Below are 16,564 nucleotides of genomic sequence, written 5' to 3' on the forward strand. Positions count from 1 at the left end.
GTTATGTGCAGTTTGGGTGTTTGGATACGATAATTTTTTAATTCTCAGTGATTTTTCACCATTGAGGGATAGGGCCAAAAACGATACACAACATGATATTTCAAAACTTTGTCGACAAGTTTTGAAAAACTAGGTGGATGAGTGGGTTGTGTTACAAGAACAAGCCGATTCAATTTTAGTTCACGTCTGGATCCAGATTTGGCTCATGAATGGGATACGAAACTTACTGTTCAGCCTGGCAAAGGTATGCGTCTACCGAGTGCCGTTCTAGTTAGTTTTTGTTGACATGCTTACATCTATGTAGGCGTCGATTCAAATCTTTTTAGAGATGTCTTGAGATTGTCTTCCGAAAATAGTTTGTTCACTTACGAGTAGTTGTCCTTTATAAAATGATTTGCAACATTTTTGTTAAACAACACAGAACACGAATTTCCTTAAAATTTAATGAAATGTATTTCATAATGAAGTTGTTTTTTTCAAAATTTGAGCAAACCTTTTTTCTTTGGCAGCGTCATTTCTGCGTCTTCTCAGTTTTATTTCCTGACACAAAGGCTCTCACGTCTATCTATAGCTCCATCCTGGAGCAGCACTTGCAATGTGGTGCCTTCGCACCTGTAACACAAGAGACAGCGCCAAAAATAGTTCTTCTTGCTCTTGATCTACACCAAAAGGTTTCATCCATGTTCCTACCAACAAACATCAAGTTTCACTACATCTTCAACCTTCGAGACATTTCCAGAATCTTCCAGGTAATCTTTCAGTTTGTGTGCATTTCGATGATCTTTAATAAAGAGCAAAACAATAGCACAGAAGTAATCGGCTTTCTTCAACTGTCAGTCCATGGTTTGATAACTGGTTGATTTGTTATAGTAAAAATTGCCGGCACATTTTGTTTGCTGATTAATACATGGGCAACATTCGATGCTTCACTACAATGCCACCATGAAAAGGCAGGACTGTCCCAAATCTCCTGAACCAACCAATGGTACATGGGGTGGTACATTCTAGAAAATGCCCTGGGTGTGCTCTGGCTTTCAAAAGGAATTAGCCACTGTGACTAATCCAGGTTTAGAATGATTAGCCACAGGAGAAAGGAAATAGCCACATATTTTATTCAAAAGTTTTTTTTAGCAATATGAAATCATAAGTTAATTTTAAGGCGGATGTGTGAGTTTGATGGGTGAGGTTGGTTGGATGAGTGAGTTGGATTATTCACATTGGTTGGATGAGTGAGTTTGACATGTGAGATTGGTTGAATGAACGACCATCAGGGGAGGTGGTCATTGTGAGGGATGGTGGTGGTGGTGGTGATAGTGTGTGTGTGTGTGTGTGTGTGTGTGTGTGTGTGTGTGTGTGTGTGTGTGTGTGTGTGTGTGTGTGTGTGTGTTGGGGGGGGGGGGTATGGTCGTTGTGCCTTTAGTAGGTGGTAGTGGGGGATGGGGGTGGTTGTGAACCAGGATTGGACCAACCTCATGCCAGTCAAACTCACTCATCCAACCAATCTCACCCAACAACTTCACTCATCCAACCAATCTCACACATCAAACTCACTCATCCAACCAATCTCACACATCAAACTCACACTTCCAACCAATGTCACACATCAAACTCACACTTCCAACCAATCTCACACATAAAACTCACACTTCCAACCAATGTCACACATCAAACTCACACTTCCAACCAATCTCACACATAAAACTCACACTTCCAACCAATGTCACACATCAAACTCACACTTCCAACCAATGTCACACATCAAACTCACACTTCCAACCAATCTCACACATCAAACTCACTCATCCAACCAATCTCACACATCAAACTCACACTTCCAACCAATGTCACACATCAAACTCACACATACAAACAAACTCTCTCATCCAAACTAACTCGTCCTACTACAGGTACTACTACTGATTGTGTCAAAACTCACCAGGCAACCACTGACCCAACGAAGCATGTAGCCCCGAATCATTCCGGGGGGGAAATACATTATTTTTTTCAAAAAAATAAAAATACAATTTTGAGACGAGAATCATGGGAATCATGCGTAATTTTGGTCGATTTTTTTTTACTACAAACTAGTTTAAAACTACTAAAGTTAGTATATATAAGCTTGTACGAAATCACGCGTGATTCCCGTAATCAAAACATACAAAATGGCGGCCGTCTCGGCCCTCTCAACGAAGGTTGAATTCTGTGCTAAAATCACCCACAATTCATCTAAAACTGAAAAAAAAACACTATAACATGGATTAGCCACAGTGGCTAATGGGTGGTTAAAAATATTAGCCACAGGTAAGGGGGATTCGCCCTGTGGCGACGTGGCGAGCGGTAGCACACACCCAGATGCCGCCCCTTGTTGGACAGGCATGGTAAAGGTGGGATTTCATGAATGGACCTCAATATTGTAATCACCATTTCAAGGTTTCTATCGTAATTCATTTTGGCAGACAGCCTCTATAAAAAGCTCAATTTTTTTTTTTTTAATCCAGAAAACATAATGGAAAGTCTATTTCGGTGCAAAAACTATCTTGTGGTATGCTTCTCTACCCAAGCTTCTAGAAATAAATGCTCCTGAAACCCCAAACATTTATTGATCTAAAAGCAAGATGCCTCGCACACACCCTCGCACACACCAGTGAGAAGTGTAGAGGTGTAGGGGATTGGGGGTAAGGTGAGCCACCCCTCCTGGAAGTTCCAGGATGGAAAGAGCATTAAGGTGGCACCATATACTCATAACAATGACATGAAAGCGAGAGAAGAACCTTCAGAGTGTAGGCTTTATTCCATTTGATTGAAGCCGCTTCTACGGGCACATCAGGGAATACAGGTGCAGCTAGGAGTACACAAGCAGCAATGTATACATGTGCAATTAATCACTGCAAAATAAATCAGCATAAGCACGGAGTCCGATATACTCTCAATTCTCACCATTCAACGAGCACCAAGTGAACCGCCGCCGTAAATGACAATGCCCCTGGGACAATCACCCCGTCCGTGCGGAGACTTGGCTTTATCTATCCCGTGCTCGAGCCGCGCGACATGTGATCACACGTCACGACCTTCAATTCACCACATTCTCCCCGTCTTTAAAATATAACTAGAGGCCCAACTAACGCACCATGATTACTTCAGCACTATAGGAGTATACATTTCAAGCAACGCGAACTATTTAAACTACAGAAGCATACATGCCAAGCAGTGAGGATTATTTTGAGTTGTATGAGCATGGTCATGAGCATCGATATATGATATAATGAGCATATAGGAGCATGAGCATCGAGGATGCCGATAATCCCCTTTACAGATCGAGTCGGCGAGGGGGTTTTATCCGTCGACCTCTCCGGGAGTAAATGGCGGTTTCACTTGAGGGAGGCTTCCGATCCTCTTGGTGAGCCTCGACTCGTGCCGGGGATGACTCCTCGATCGCTCTCGGGTGGAACGCGGCAGCTTCGTCGCCACCGTTCCCGGGTGGAGTTCCTGGGGGGGGGAACACCTGGGGAGGGGATGTCAGAGGGAGGAGTGCCAGATGGTGGTGTACCTGCAGGAGGAGTACCTGAGGGAGCCAAATGGCGAACCGACACAGTGGTCTCCCTGCCATCCGGGAGTCTGACATGAGCATACTCTGGATTAGTATCGATGAGTTTGACCCCCTCCACCATGGGTTCATACTTGCTTTGTCGTACCGGGCGTTTCATGAACACTGTTCCGGGATGGGTTAGCCAGTTGGGCACCGATCGGCCGTCAACATAACGTCGCTGGTGAGTAAACATTCGTTCGTGAGGAGTTACATTGGTGGACGTGCAGAGCACAGAGCGTATGGAATTCAGAGCGTCGAGAAGGGTAACCTCCCACCGCTCGGGGCCCAGTCCTCTTGATTTCAACGCCAGAGTTACGGCTTTCCAAATGACTCCGTTATACCGTTCCACCTGCCCATTACCCTGTGGGTTGTAACCCGTCGTTCGACTAGTTGCTATGCCGTGCTCTAATAGGAACTGTTTTAGCCCGGCCGACATGAAACACGGCCCTCTGTCTGAATGTATGTATGAAGGTTTCCCAAACATAGCGAAGAGGTCAGAGAGACATTTCACGACAGTGCCCGAGGTCATATCCGAGCACGGAAATGCGAAAGGGAACCTTGAATATTCATCAACAACAGTGAATATGTATCTGTTGTCTGTCTCGGTCGGCAGGGGCCCTTTGAAGTCGATATTTAGTCTCTCGAAGGGAGAAGTGGTCTTGATCAATCTGCCAGATGCCGCGCCATAGAATCTGGGTTTTAGTTCAGCACAAACAGGGCATGAAGCATTCATTTGTTTAATATCTTCGATAGAATAGGGAAGGTTTTGTCTGCGCACGAAATGTGCCATTCTGGTTACCCCTGGGTGGCAAAGAGACACATGGAGGTCTTGCAAAGCCCGACTGATTGTCGCCGAACAGTAGACCCGAGAGAAGGTATCTGCAGCAGGGTTTTCCCTCCCGGGCCGGTAAACAATATCATAACTATAGCAAGCTAGGTCTATCCGCCGTCTCATAATTTTTTCATTCTTAATTTTCCCGTTATTTTTCCCATCAAACATGAATGCAACGGATCGCTGGTCCGTGACGAGCGTGAAGTGGTTTCCCAGTAAATTGTGTCTCCATTTACGTAGGGCTTCGACAATAGCGTACGCTTCCTTCTCTATTGCTGAGTGTCTCTGCTCGCTTCCAGAGAGAGTTCTCGAGAAGAACGCGACAGGTCGGCCGGACTGATTGAGCGTCGCAGCTATCGCGTGATCAGAAGCATCCGTTTCCACCACGAAGGGCACCGAGCTGTCGAGCGATAATACCACGGAATTACTGATATCATCGTTGAGGCTGTGGAAAGCTTTTACAACAGCGGCATCTGGTGGGAAGTTTTTGCAATGCACTAGGGGATGTATTTTCTCGGAGTATTGGGAGATCCATCTCGCGTAGTAAGCGAACATGCCTATCACCCGGCGCATTGTCTGCAGGTCCTGAGGTGGGGGTAGCTCACGAAGTGGGCGCAATCGTTCAGGATCGGGCTTAATCGTGCCGTCGGCTATTGTGTAGCCGAGAAGGTCAATTGACCTTGCCGAGAATACGCATTTCTCGTAGTTGAGAGTCAGATTATATTTTCTAGCAATGCTCAAGAATCTGTCCAGATTCATATCATGTTCCCCCCGATCCTTACTGCACACCGTGACATTGTCCACGTAAACAAAAGTGTCTTTGAGGTTTTCATCTGAGATGATGTCGTCCATAACTCGTTGGAAGCAAGCTACTCCATTCGTGACACCAAACGGAATCCTCCTGAATTGGTAGAGGCATCTACCTGCCTGGAACGTGGTGTAAGGTTTGTCTTCCTCTTAAGGGTATTTTGACGCTCGTGTGCTGCTTGAGGACATTATGACCCAGAATTACGTCTGCACATAAATCACGAAGCACCAGTACCCTTACATCCCGATGCGTGTACCCTTTTACGTCCAATTCAACATTGCAGTACCCTCGTACGCGGGACTGTAGTGATGTGGCGGCCATGCATACCATATTGTCTGTCGGGTGGATCTTCCATTTCCTGCCCTTCGCTAGTGAGCTGTTGACGAAACTCTCAGAGCTACCGGTATCAATCAGAGCTTCAGCCATATGCCCGTTAATTCGTACGTTGATGATAGCCTTGGATAGATTCCCCGGTGAGGCTGCAGTTAGTTTCTTTTGTGAGTAGAGAGCCGCAGAAGTGGGTTTATTTCTCCTTAGAGTAGATTTACATACCCTGGCATAATGCCCTTTCTTGTCACAATTCATGCATGTGGCATCTCTGGCGGGGCATTTGTGGCGGAGGTGTCTTTTGTACCCACAAAAGAAGCATTTACCAACCGAAGTAGTTGCTGAGGAGTTTGACGAGGTCTGGGTATCCGATTCCTCGGGTTTTTCTCCATCCTCTGTGTCAGGGGTGCCCTGTGGGGTTCCTTGAGTTTCCACCGTAGCGGCGTTCATTAGCAGCATCGGTGTCCCAAATGACTCAGATTGCTGCTGAGCCGTATCCATTGCTCGAGCCTGGTCGGCTACCTTTTCAAGAGTGGGTTGCGCTTTCTCCAGTAAGCGTTGCCGTATGTGGGCTGACCTGAGCCCTTGGATGAATGCTTCTCTGGTCGCTTCATCTCGGTGTTCCTCGGCGGTTACGGCCCGGAAACTGCAGTCTTTTCCCAACTGCCTCAGAGCTTGCAGGAACTGATCGATGGTCTCCCCGGCTGCTTGCCTGCGTGTGTTGAGAAGATGTCGTATGTACACCTCGTTCTTGCGCTTCACGTAGAGCGCCCACAGCTCGTCGATCGCTGCATCGTAGGTGTCACACTCCAAGAAGAGCCTGAATACACTGGGCGAGACATTATTCACAAGGGCGGCCAATTTGTCGGCTCCCTCTTCGATGATGGTCAGATAGTGTGAGAAGGAACGGAACCAATGCGACCATTTCATTTCCGAGTCAGTCGCGTTTGGGTCAGCGTCGAACCTCTCTGGTTTGTAGATCTTGTCCATCGTTGGTTGAGAGAGCCGAGAAAACCAAATGGAATAAATTGGAATGAAAGCGAGAGAAGAACCTTCAGAGTGTAGGCTTTATTCCATTTGATTGAAGCCGCTTCTACGGGCACATCAGGGGATACAGGTGCAGCTAGGAGTACACAAGCAGCAATGTATACATGTGCAATTAATCACCGCAAAATAAATCAGCATAAGCACGGAGTCCGATATACTCTCAATTCTCACCATTCAACGAGCACCAAGTGAACCGCCGCCGTAAATGACAATGCCCCTGGGACAATCACCCCGTCCGTGCGGAGACTTGGCTTTATCTATCCCGTGCTCGAGCCGCGCGACATGTGATCACACGTCACGACCTTCAATTCACAACAAACAACACACATACTTTGCTTGTTAATGTAAGGAAAAAGTAGTTTTCGACTAAGGAGAAACATGCAGCGAAGAAAATCTGTCGGGGGTGGCTCAACTTACCCTGTGGCTCAACTTACCCCCCTCTTCCCTACCAGTGTGTTCTAATTAAGAAATGAACTCTTTCTTTAGGTGTCGGATAAAGGTAGGAGATCATTGTTCAGGCACTGACCCAGTCACCAAAACAAAGTTGCGTGTAAAACGTTGCTCACTTATTCCAGCTATTTGTATTTCACCAATAAAAGCAAAGACTTGTTCTACTCTGTGCCTGACCAATCGAGATGGAGGTAGTGAAAGAGCATTTTTGTTGTGAAAATGGATTTTTATTTTGTTACGTTTTGTTATTTTATTGTGTTTGTTGTAAATAGTTTTTGATAAATTGTTATTTCTGCAGAATATTTATTACCCTGCGCTCGCGAAGCGAAAAGCAGAGTTAAGCGATCAGTAGTGTATGTACGTTTGTACGTTATATGTCGAAAGTAAGAACGTACCGTTCAGCGGAGGAAATTGAAACTTTACCACATGTTATATGGCCATGTGATATAGCGGTCACTCTTTTGAGGTCAACATAGGCCAAATTTCTAAAATCCTCAATTTTCATCCGATTGACTTGAAATTTGAACAGGATTTGCATATTGGGTCATGAAATCCAACCACCAATTATTTTTGAGGTCAACATAAGCAAAAGGTCAACAAAGACCGAATTTCTAAAATTGTCAATTTTCATCTGCTTGACTTGAAATTTGAACAGAATTTTCATATCCCCTCACTGAATTCAACTACCAATTATTTTTGAGGTCAACATAAGCCAAAAGGTCAACAAGGGCAAATTTCTGAAATCCTCAAATTTCATGCAATTGACTTGAAATTTGAACAGGATTTTCATAAAAATGACCATCATGTGTCACGTGTTCTGGCAGCCATATTGGATCGAAGGGAAAATCTTTGTAGGAGAAACCACTTAACTGAACAATGCAAAATTTAACTAATTGATCAACTACCCATGAGAACTATGGTTTGATAAAGATGACGTCATCAGTCACATGGTCTGGCAGTCATGTTTGATCAAAAAAAAAAAAAACTTTCTTTGGCAAAGAAAAAAAACCTTAAAAAACAAGAGAGTTGGCTTGCACCAAGTCCTTCTCAAGACTGTGTGGGGTTATGTATTCTATGAAAACCATCTAGTTTCGTTTAGTATTGAGGCATAGCTTTGTAAAATATTACGTTGAAAGCAGAAGATACAAATTTAGAAGCTCAATCAGTGCAAACAGGAATTTGCTTCAAAATGAGACATTTTACATCCATCACCTATTAGTTTCTGTTGCAAATATATTTGTGGCATATGCTATAAAGGTGAGGTAACTTTACAAGGCTTCATCCTAAGACCATTTCTTATAGGATCACTAAATGAAGACCATGGGCCAGGTAAATTTTGACCAAATGGACAATGACACTGATTGGCCAATAACTTTGACTGAGAAACGGAGTGCACATAAAATTCTCCAATGAGAAATGGCGACGAGATAGGTCATGAAACAAGGAGGTTGGTCAGAGGGATCAAGCAGCTTGGAAAAGCAGCGAGTGGTGATATATCAGTGTTGGAGAACTTGAAGGAGTCCGTGCACAACTGATGTCTGGGACTGTGCAGCTCTGATTGGGACCATGTTCTACCCAGTCAAGAGCAAAGGTTGTTTTTTTTTGCAGATTTAGTTAGACTCGGTGGTGTAATGGTTTGAAGTTTTAAGCATCCACTCTAAGTCTGGGAGGTTAGCAGTTCTGAACCCTGGCCGAGTCATGCTAAAGACTAGAAATGGTACGTGCCGCTTCCTTGCTTTGCTCAGCATTAAAAAAGGATAAAGCATGGATAAACATAAGTTGGCAACCATTTTGAAGGCTTGATGAGCCTAATGGCCAACACCTGTGTTGAACTTCCTTGAAAGGGAATTTGTACTTTATTATTGTTATTATTATTATTATTATTATTATTATTATTATTTCAGCAATGCAGCTGGTCAAGCACATTCCAGTGTTCCCAATGCAAACTTCAGGAGTGTTTTACTTGTGCCACATCACCACTGTCACTGACTCCAAGACCTGAAGCCCGTGCTTGCCAATACATGCGATTTTGCTGTCAAGGGCACCAACATGTTGAGAACCCCATATCTCCTGAATCAGGGTTACACTTCTGCCTTCCTTCCCTAAACATTCTGAAACGAATGAACTTCTGGATACGACTTTGTGCCACAATGGTCTGCCGAGACCTTGATGTTGTTTGTTATCTTAATTCTGAGGCTATCACGCATGTAACCTCCATCGTGCTTTCGTCATGGCCAATGCTACCGCTACCAGCTCCACTGCATCACTGAAAGCATGAACCCTGTTCATATTTTTCTTCCACTTCTGTGCAACTCTTTGAATCCCTGCACTGTAGAGCTTCCACATGCACTGCTTCAAGAAAGAACCTCTGTGAGTTCTGTAATGTTAAGTGTGAGGTGAAGGTTTGCTTCGGCCCTGTTGTCATTTTGTGTTTCAGGTAATATCAATTGTCATTTTAATAAAGACATTTATTTTTGTAACTAGGCATAATAGAATGGTCTGTCTTTCATGTGTGAGCTGGGAATATGAATCACTGTTATTTCATTCACTAATTGTCTCCTTACTCGGGGTGGGGGAGGGAGCCATGATACCGCATATCTGGAGCAGTGGGATTTTGCTGTACCCTTCTTAGGAGGCATGGTTTCGACTTCAAACACCCCATGGACTGCTTTTTGTGGGTCTTCGCTTGGCTTAAGTGACCATTGTGTTGCACTTACTTGCGTGCAGGGCTTGCTGTTCTCGAAGGCAGAAAACTTTCTTCACAAAACTGATATATTGCGGCTTTTCCTGCACGAGTCCAACCGGGTTTACAAGGACAGGATGGTGGAAGAAAGGGATTTAGAGATGTTTGATAGAATCCAAGCCACATCGGTGAAAAAACACTTTCATGTAAGTATCACTCAAGGTTGTCTTGAAATAATCCACAAACCAACCTACACCAACTAAATAAAGAATCATATTGGTTCTTTGTGAGTCACAACCAAGTCCAAAAGTGTTTCCTTTTTACCTGCGACATGTGGCAAGTCTACAAGAGCTCTGTGTTGCTGTTATTTTGTTGTTGTTTTTGGTGTTATTGTTGGGGGTCGATTTTTGAAATGTGCACACATTGGTCGGACAGTTGCCGGACCACACCCATATTGGTTGCTTGATTCCAATCACCAGGGCACCCAGACAAAATTGTATGGCCACCATCTTGGTTTTCTGGTTGGCCAAACACATTAGGCCTGGAGGCCTCTGCTGATTATACACTATCCAGGTTTGTTGCGTCAGATTTCCATTGGCTTTGTTTGGGTCGATTGTTCATTACGATGAGGGAACCTGAAAAATCTAATCGTATGTCGAACAATAGGAAGGTTTAATCAAGCCCATCAGAACGCATGGTATGTCAGAATGCATGGTAATCAAGTGTTACATTACGTAATCAAGCATTACGTTACATGAATTACTAAAAAAAAATGGCGGTTCATAGTTTTTGAACGGGCCCATATTAGGGATAAACAATCCGTGACCTTGCGACAAATCAGCTCGTTCTGATATAACCGTGGCAGATGCTGATATGGATAAGAGGTGTTGAGTTAATCTTTCAATAGCGCAGTCAATGTGTGTTTCCCAATCGCGCTGTTCATCTATTAAGAGTACCCCCTTTAAATGCGCGTTCCGCATTTGGCCCGTTACAGGATTTTGTCGCAGGTTGTGACCACAGTGCAGTCATTGTTCTTTGTTTGACGTTTTAGACCAGTGTTTCTCAAGGTGGGGCGTGGCAATATTTTGGTGGGGCATGAGGATTCAGAATTCATGAATCAATATATGATCGCTTTCAACATATCGTCAAGAAATTTTAGCCAATTCCCTTGGTTGAAAGAATGTGAGGTAACTGACGAGGCAAAGAACGTCATTGTTGACCACTTGAAAATGTTGGTTAATGACTTCAATGACAGATTTCATGATTTGAAAGCAATGGAGTTCCCTTCTTGGTTGACTCAGCCATTTCTGGTGGATTTATCTGAAGTACCAGAGCAATACCAAGAGGAGTTATGCGAGTTGCAACAAGATGAGTCTGTGAAAACTCTTTTCAAGATCAAAGGAACCATGATGTGGCTGTCTGAGGAGAGCGAAAAAAAAATACCCAAACTCGACTACTTTGGCAAGGGAAGTATTGATCAATTTTCCATCATCTTATTTAGTCGAATGTGGATTTAGTGTTGTTACCGATTTGCTGCAAGCTTAGAGAAATCGACTGGAAATCACGAAACGTGCTGATTTAAGGCTGAAACTGACAAAATTGGTTCCTCAAATCAAACAAATCTGCAGCCAGCATCAAGGGCAGGGCTCCCATTGAAGTGAGTAGCAATTTAATAAAATTTGCAATAAAGTTTTAATAAAGCCTTTTGAATACATATGTAGTATATACTGTGGTGTCTCCAGTCATGGTGGGGCGTATGATTTTTTTGAAAATCAAAGTGGGGCATGGGACAAAAAATGTTGAGAAACACTGATTTAGACGATATCGTTTCTTCCTACATGTGCAAGTGTTTGCATTTTATTTCATCACTATAAGATGTCAAATGCTGCTCAAAGGATGGCTTTTATATACATGTGCTTCCATTTTCCATTGCAGCCAATTCTGCTTTTAAAAAAGCTTCATCGAATGAATGTGTTTATTTAATTGGCTAATAAATATTTTCAAGTAATATCTGCAAAGTGTTGTTTTTACAAAGCCATCTTCAGATATTTATATTTAGATCAAATATATGTTGGACTGGTTGTGGACAAGACAATGGGTCTGCACTGACATTATTCAGCTTGGTCATAGTTTGATGTGCTTTGGACTGAGATAGTCATTTTTTGATGAAGTGACTGGCAAGCTGTTTGGTGTAAATTTGGTGATGAATGCATCAGTTCTGACATTGTGACCTGTTAGACAACAAATGAAACAAATTAATGTTTTGGGGTCAATCTCCATCCTTTTTGCTATATCATGGGGTTGAGAACCGTTTTGCAACTTCCTTAATTGATATAGCTTCATTATGTCTATTAATAATCACTTGGTCTGTTGTTCTGGTGGGTGGCAGGATGGCCCAAAAATATGCACTCACCTTGAGGCTATCTAGCCTGGGTTTCAATCCTATCCCAGCTACCAACTGTCACCCCAGTGTTTCACAGGCAGGGTGATTCATCATTGTGTGTGCCGTCCCTTGGATGGATGTTAAACTTGGCTTCCCGTCTGCCGGCATTAGTTGGTGGATGTTAAAAAATCCCACGGTGTCCTTCCTGAAGAGTAGGCGAGCTATCACCGGCATCCTGAACAAATTACTGCTCTAACCAGCAGAGGGCATTGCATCAGCAACACAGCCACACCCTCAGCCATTGGTGCTACCCCACAGTAGGGTTGAGTAAATAGTGTTTTTTTTCAGTTAAGTGTCCGCATAGCATTTTCTATGGCCATTTTCGATGCTGAATCTGAAAACGTTGGAATTTTTTTTACCTCCGATGACTTTTGACCCCCGGAACTTTAATTGATTCAAAATGGCGACAAAAAAATGATATTTTGATGAATTTCTGACCAACCGAGAGAAAATAAGGCTTGTAATATATCAATTTATAGGTTTTTCTGATCAGGAAATACCAAAATGACACTTATGCAACGATTTGATGATTTTTAAAACACAATTTTTGAAAACCGCACAATATTTTGCAAAAATTGAACAATTTTTGTCATTCTCAGATCAACATAAGACCGAGATCACACCGGTGCCGCCAACAAAAGTTCATTAATGTTATCCTGCACGGATTCATTGGGTTTGATAGTATTCTTTATAGAGTTGTGTAGCTCGGTCAAACTGAATTTTTGAGTGCGGAATTTCCCTGCTCCATCTTTCATGCGTCTTTGTTGGCGTATGTCTGGGGCTGCAGTTAAGCGTAAATATGTCACTTCCGCTAGAAGTTATTTCTCCGATAGTGTACTCAGTAAATATAGACTGTCTGAGGTCAAAGGTCCTTTGTGCTTTTTGCAAGTTTGTATAGTATTCAATAGCCTAGTATTTTTCTTTTTCTTCAAGTCTTCCTTTTTCCTAAATTACTTGATTTCGGTCCTATGCAACATCCAATCAATTTGAAAATGTGATTACCGTATTCCTTGACCTGAAAAACATATGAAATGATATATTACAAGCCTTATTAGTCACATTAGAGAAGGAAAACATGAAAAATGACAATTTTTGGCCACCATTTTGAATAAATTAAGGTTCTGGTGGTCAAAGGTCATCAGAGGTAAAAAAAAAAAAATTCGACCGGATTCGGATTCAGCATGGAAAACGGCCATAGAAAATGCTATACACAAAATTTCAATCATATTTACCCAACCCTACCCACAGCCTTGTGCTGCATACGAAAGAAGATGACTTGGCTGTTTTTTATTTATTTATTTTATTTCACTGAGTTCACCAACACTTTAACAATGTTAAAAAATAAAATGATGTCTTTTGGGGCTTCCCTTTCACAACTATAAATCTAATAATTTTATTGTCATTTAATATTTTGGGGATTTATGGGCATTTTGGCTGCCACTTCCGCTTTCATTATCGGTATTATAGTGCCCCTCCCAAGCTAAGATTCAACCACAATGTGCGCACTGGCATCACATGTAGATTAGACAAGATAAGGCAGGCAGATTATACTCCCTCCCTGTAGGTCATTAATAAGCCTGCTGGGTTTTCATTGAAAATCTGATAGCTTCGAGAAACCAAGTTTGTATCAGGAGAATTACCATGATGCTAAGAAAGTAAATCTTTTGTACTACTGCCTTCAGTTGTGTTTTCAATTCAAACCCTCTCTGTTTCTAGTCCTGTGTCCTCACCACAAGGCTACCACTGTATCCAACTAATTCATTTATTGCACATAATTTAAAAATAATTTATCATTATAACTCTTATTTGCCGTCCAATAAAGTTAAGAACCTTTCTGTGCCTCCATTGTCTTTGATAGGTTAAAATACAAGATTTTAACTAAAATTTCAAAGTTTAAGAATTATTAAACCTGAACGTTATTGAATTTTTCATTTCATATGCTAAAAAGAAAAATGTATCATGGAGCTGCAAATGCAATTTGGTGAATTTCCTGCTAATTTCTGGTGAGGTATCGCCATTGCCTTTTTGGTAGCCTCCAATTGGCTATGAAACGCATGTTTGTATCACATGTTTCATGTTACACGACAGTGCTTTAATGTAAATTTATGTTTATTACTTGCGAAATTTACACAACTTTTGCTTATTTGTCATGAAGGATATCACTGAGACAGAGCTTCAAGAGTGGAAGGACGATATCTTCTGCCACTTCTCCATGGGAATCGATGAGGCACGGTACCTGCTTGCACCGAGCAGGAAGGCTTTGCATCAAATCTTGAGGGAGGTGCTAGAAGGATACAATGCTGTCCATGCCACTATGGACCTTGTGCTGTTTGAGGACGCAATTGCACATGTGTGAGTCAAAGAAAATCAAATGGCTAATGGCATCTTCGGCAGTATATTTTGAAGGCATTTTCACATCAACCTTTTGTGAAAGAGGGAGAAAGAGGGTAGGAAGTGTTAGAGTTGAGAGAGAAGGCAAAGAAGTGTGGGAGGAGATAAGAGTAGGGGGGAGCGGGGGGCAGAGGGAGGAAAGAGACTTGTATGGAGCCTATTGGGGGGCAGGCAGAGGGGTGAGGAGGGGAGCGGTGGAAGGAGGTCAAAAATCGTGCCACATTTGTTTACGTATTAAATACTTATACGAACTAGAATGGCACTCGGTAGAGCTCACACCACTCCCAGGCTGAACAGTTTACATTCAGCAGTTTACATTTCGTATCCATTTTGAACAGTTTACATTTTGTATCCCACTGATAGGCTGGATCTGGATCCGGACCGATACCAAAATCTAATTGGCTTATTCTTGTGACCTAATCAACTCATCCAACAAGTTTTATCATAATTTGTCCATAATTTTTGAGATATTGTGTTGTACTGTCGGACCCACTGTTTGCGGGGGATATATTCCTGGATAATACCACGAATAGCGAATCCGTGAATAGCGGGGCATGTTTCAATAGAAAATGGGGGGATAGGTTCTCAGCGGTTCATTATTCCTATAGGAAAATCAAAAATCCAGCGAAAAATTGCAAATATGCCTGTAAAAAAACCGCGAATATGCCACGAAAAACCACTAATAAACCGTGAATGTGACCGTGAAAACCCCATGAAAATTCCCCAAAAAAATAAAGCACGTGTATGCGAAGCACAGGGCCGCAAATGTATAAACAGGTCACATTTTATCAACCGTGAATATGCGGGGTCCGCGAATAGCGAATCCGTAAATAGCGGGGTCTGACAGTGTATCGTTTTTGGCTCTATCTCTCAATGGTGAAGAATCACTATAAAATTCTTCGATCTGAATCCAGATCTTCACAAAAATCTAATCGGCCTGTTCTTCTCACCTACCCAACTCATCTACCAAGTTTCGTCCCAATCCGTCCATAACTTTTTGAAATATCATGCTCTTTATCGTTTTGCCCCATCTTAGAATGGTGAAGAATCACTTTTAAAATTTTCAAATTCTAGTATCCAGATATTCAGCAAAATCTAATGAATTCGGCCTTGTCACACACCCAAGCTGTCCACCAAGTTTCGTTTGAATCCATCCATAACTTTTTAAGATATCCTGGCCGCATACAGACAGACAGACAAACAGGGGTGAAAGCATAACCTCTGGCCATCTTTGGTGGCAGAGGTATAATACCATATTTGTGGAGATTCCTCCAAGAAACATCTCTGCACCAAGCTCATTCATCCCTCTCCCCATCAACCCTCCATGATTACTGCACTGTTGAAATCCAACAAGGTTTAATATGATCATTTTTGCTTTTATAACTGACGAGGAAGAGTACCCTTCCCAAGTGAGGGGAAAAGTTTAAGTTAATCGATCGATTTAAATAATATTTCATGGACTTTAAAAAGGTCAATTGTGTTGCACTATTGGTTTCACTCAGAACCAAAGCTCTGAGCTACTTATACACCCACTGCAAAATGGTGGAGAAACATAGGGCTGTGAAGATTGGATTTGTCTCAAAAGAGAGCAAATTATCCTGGTTGCAAAATAAAATTTGGCATCATCATAATTCATGCCTGTTCGCTCACCATTTCAAAATTGAATGGTGAGCTTTTCAATACAGCGAGAGAAGCGGCCACCATAAACGGGAGACAGACAAAAGCACGACAGACACCACGGATCACAATATATAATGGATGACTTCCCTTCTCAGGAATTTTAACACAGAAAGAGACCATTCGGCTCGTGAAACCTGTACAATGGTTGCCAAACGATGACTTTTTTTGTACACAGAATAAAGGCTTGTGGAAGAGCTAGAACACTAAACAGATCAGAACACAACAAGACAAAAGGAACAGTGGTGAGAGGGTGGGGTGGGGGGAATACCAACAGGGGAGTTGAAGGACAAAATGGAGGGGGAATTGGATAAACAGGG

General features: G+C 42.5%; 1 protein-coding gene across 1 annotated transcript in view; it reads left to right on the plus strand.

Moving 5' to 3' along the window:
- The window catches only part of LOC147022886 (dynein axonemal heavy chain 9-like), a 318,333-nt gene that overhangs the window by 156,106 nt on the left and 145,663 nt on the right, over positions 1–16,564 (plus strand). Inside the window, exons 46-48 of the mRNA XM_085890311.1 lie at positions 510–749; positions 9,778–9,939; positions 14,332–14,528. Of these exons, the coding sequence (XP_085746437.1) occupies positions 510–749; positions 9,778–9,939; positions 14,332–14,528 (599 nt within the window). The remainder of the gene's footprint in view (positions 1–509; positions 750–9,777; positions 9,940–14,331; positions 14,529–16,564) is intronic.

Source organism: Eptatretus burgeri, chromosome 7 (genome assembly GCF_056783735.1).
Source record: "Eptatretus burgeri isolate ZD-2024b chromosome 7, Ebu_testis_v1, whole genome shotgun sequence".
NCBI lineage: Eukaryota > Metazoa > Chordata > Myxini > Myxiniformes > Myxinidae > Eptatretus > Eptatretus burgeri.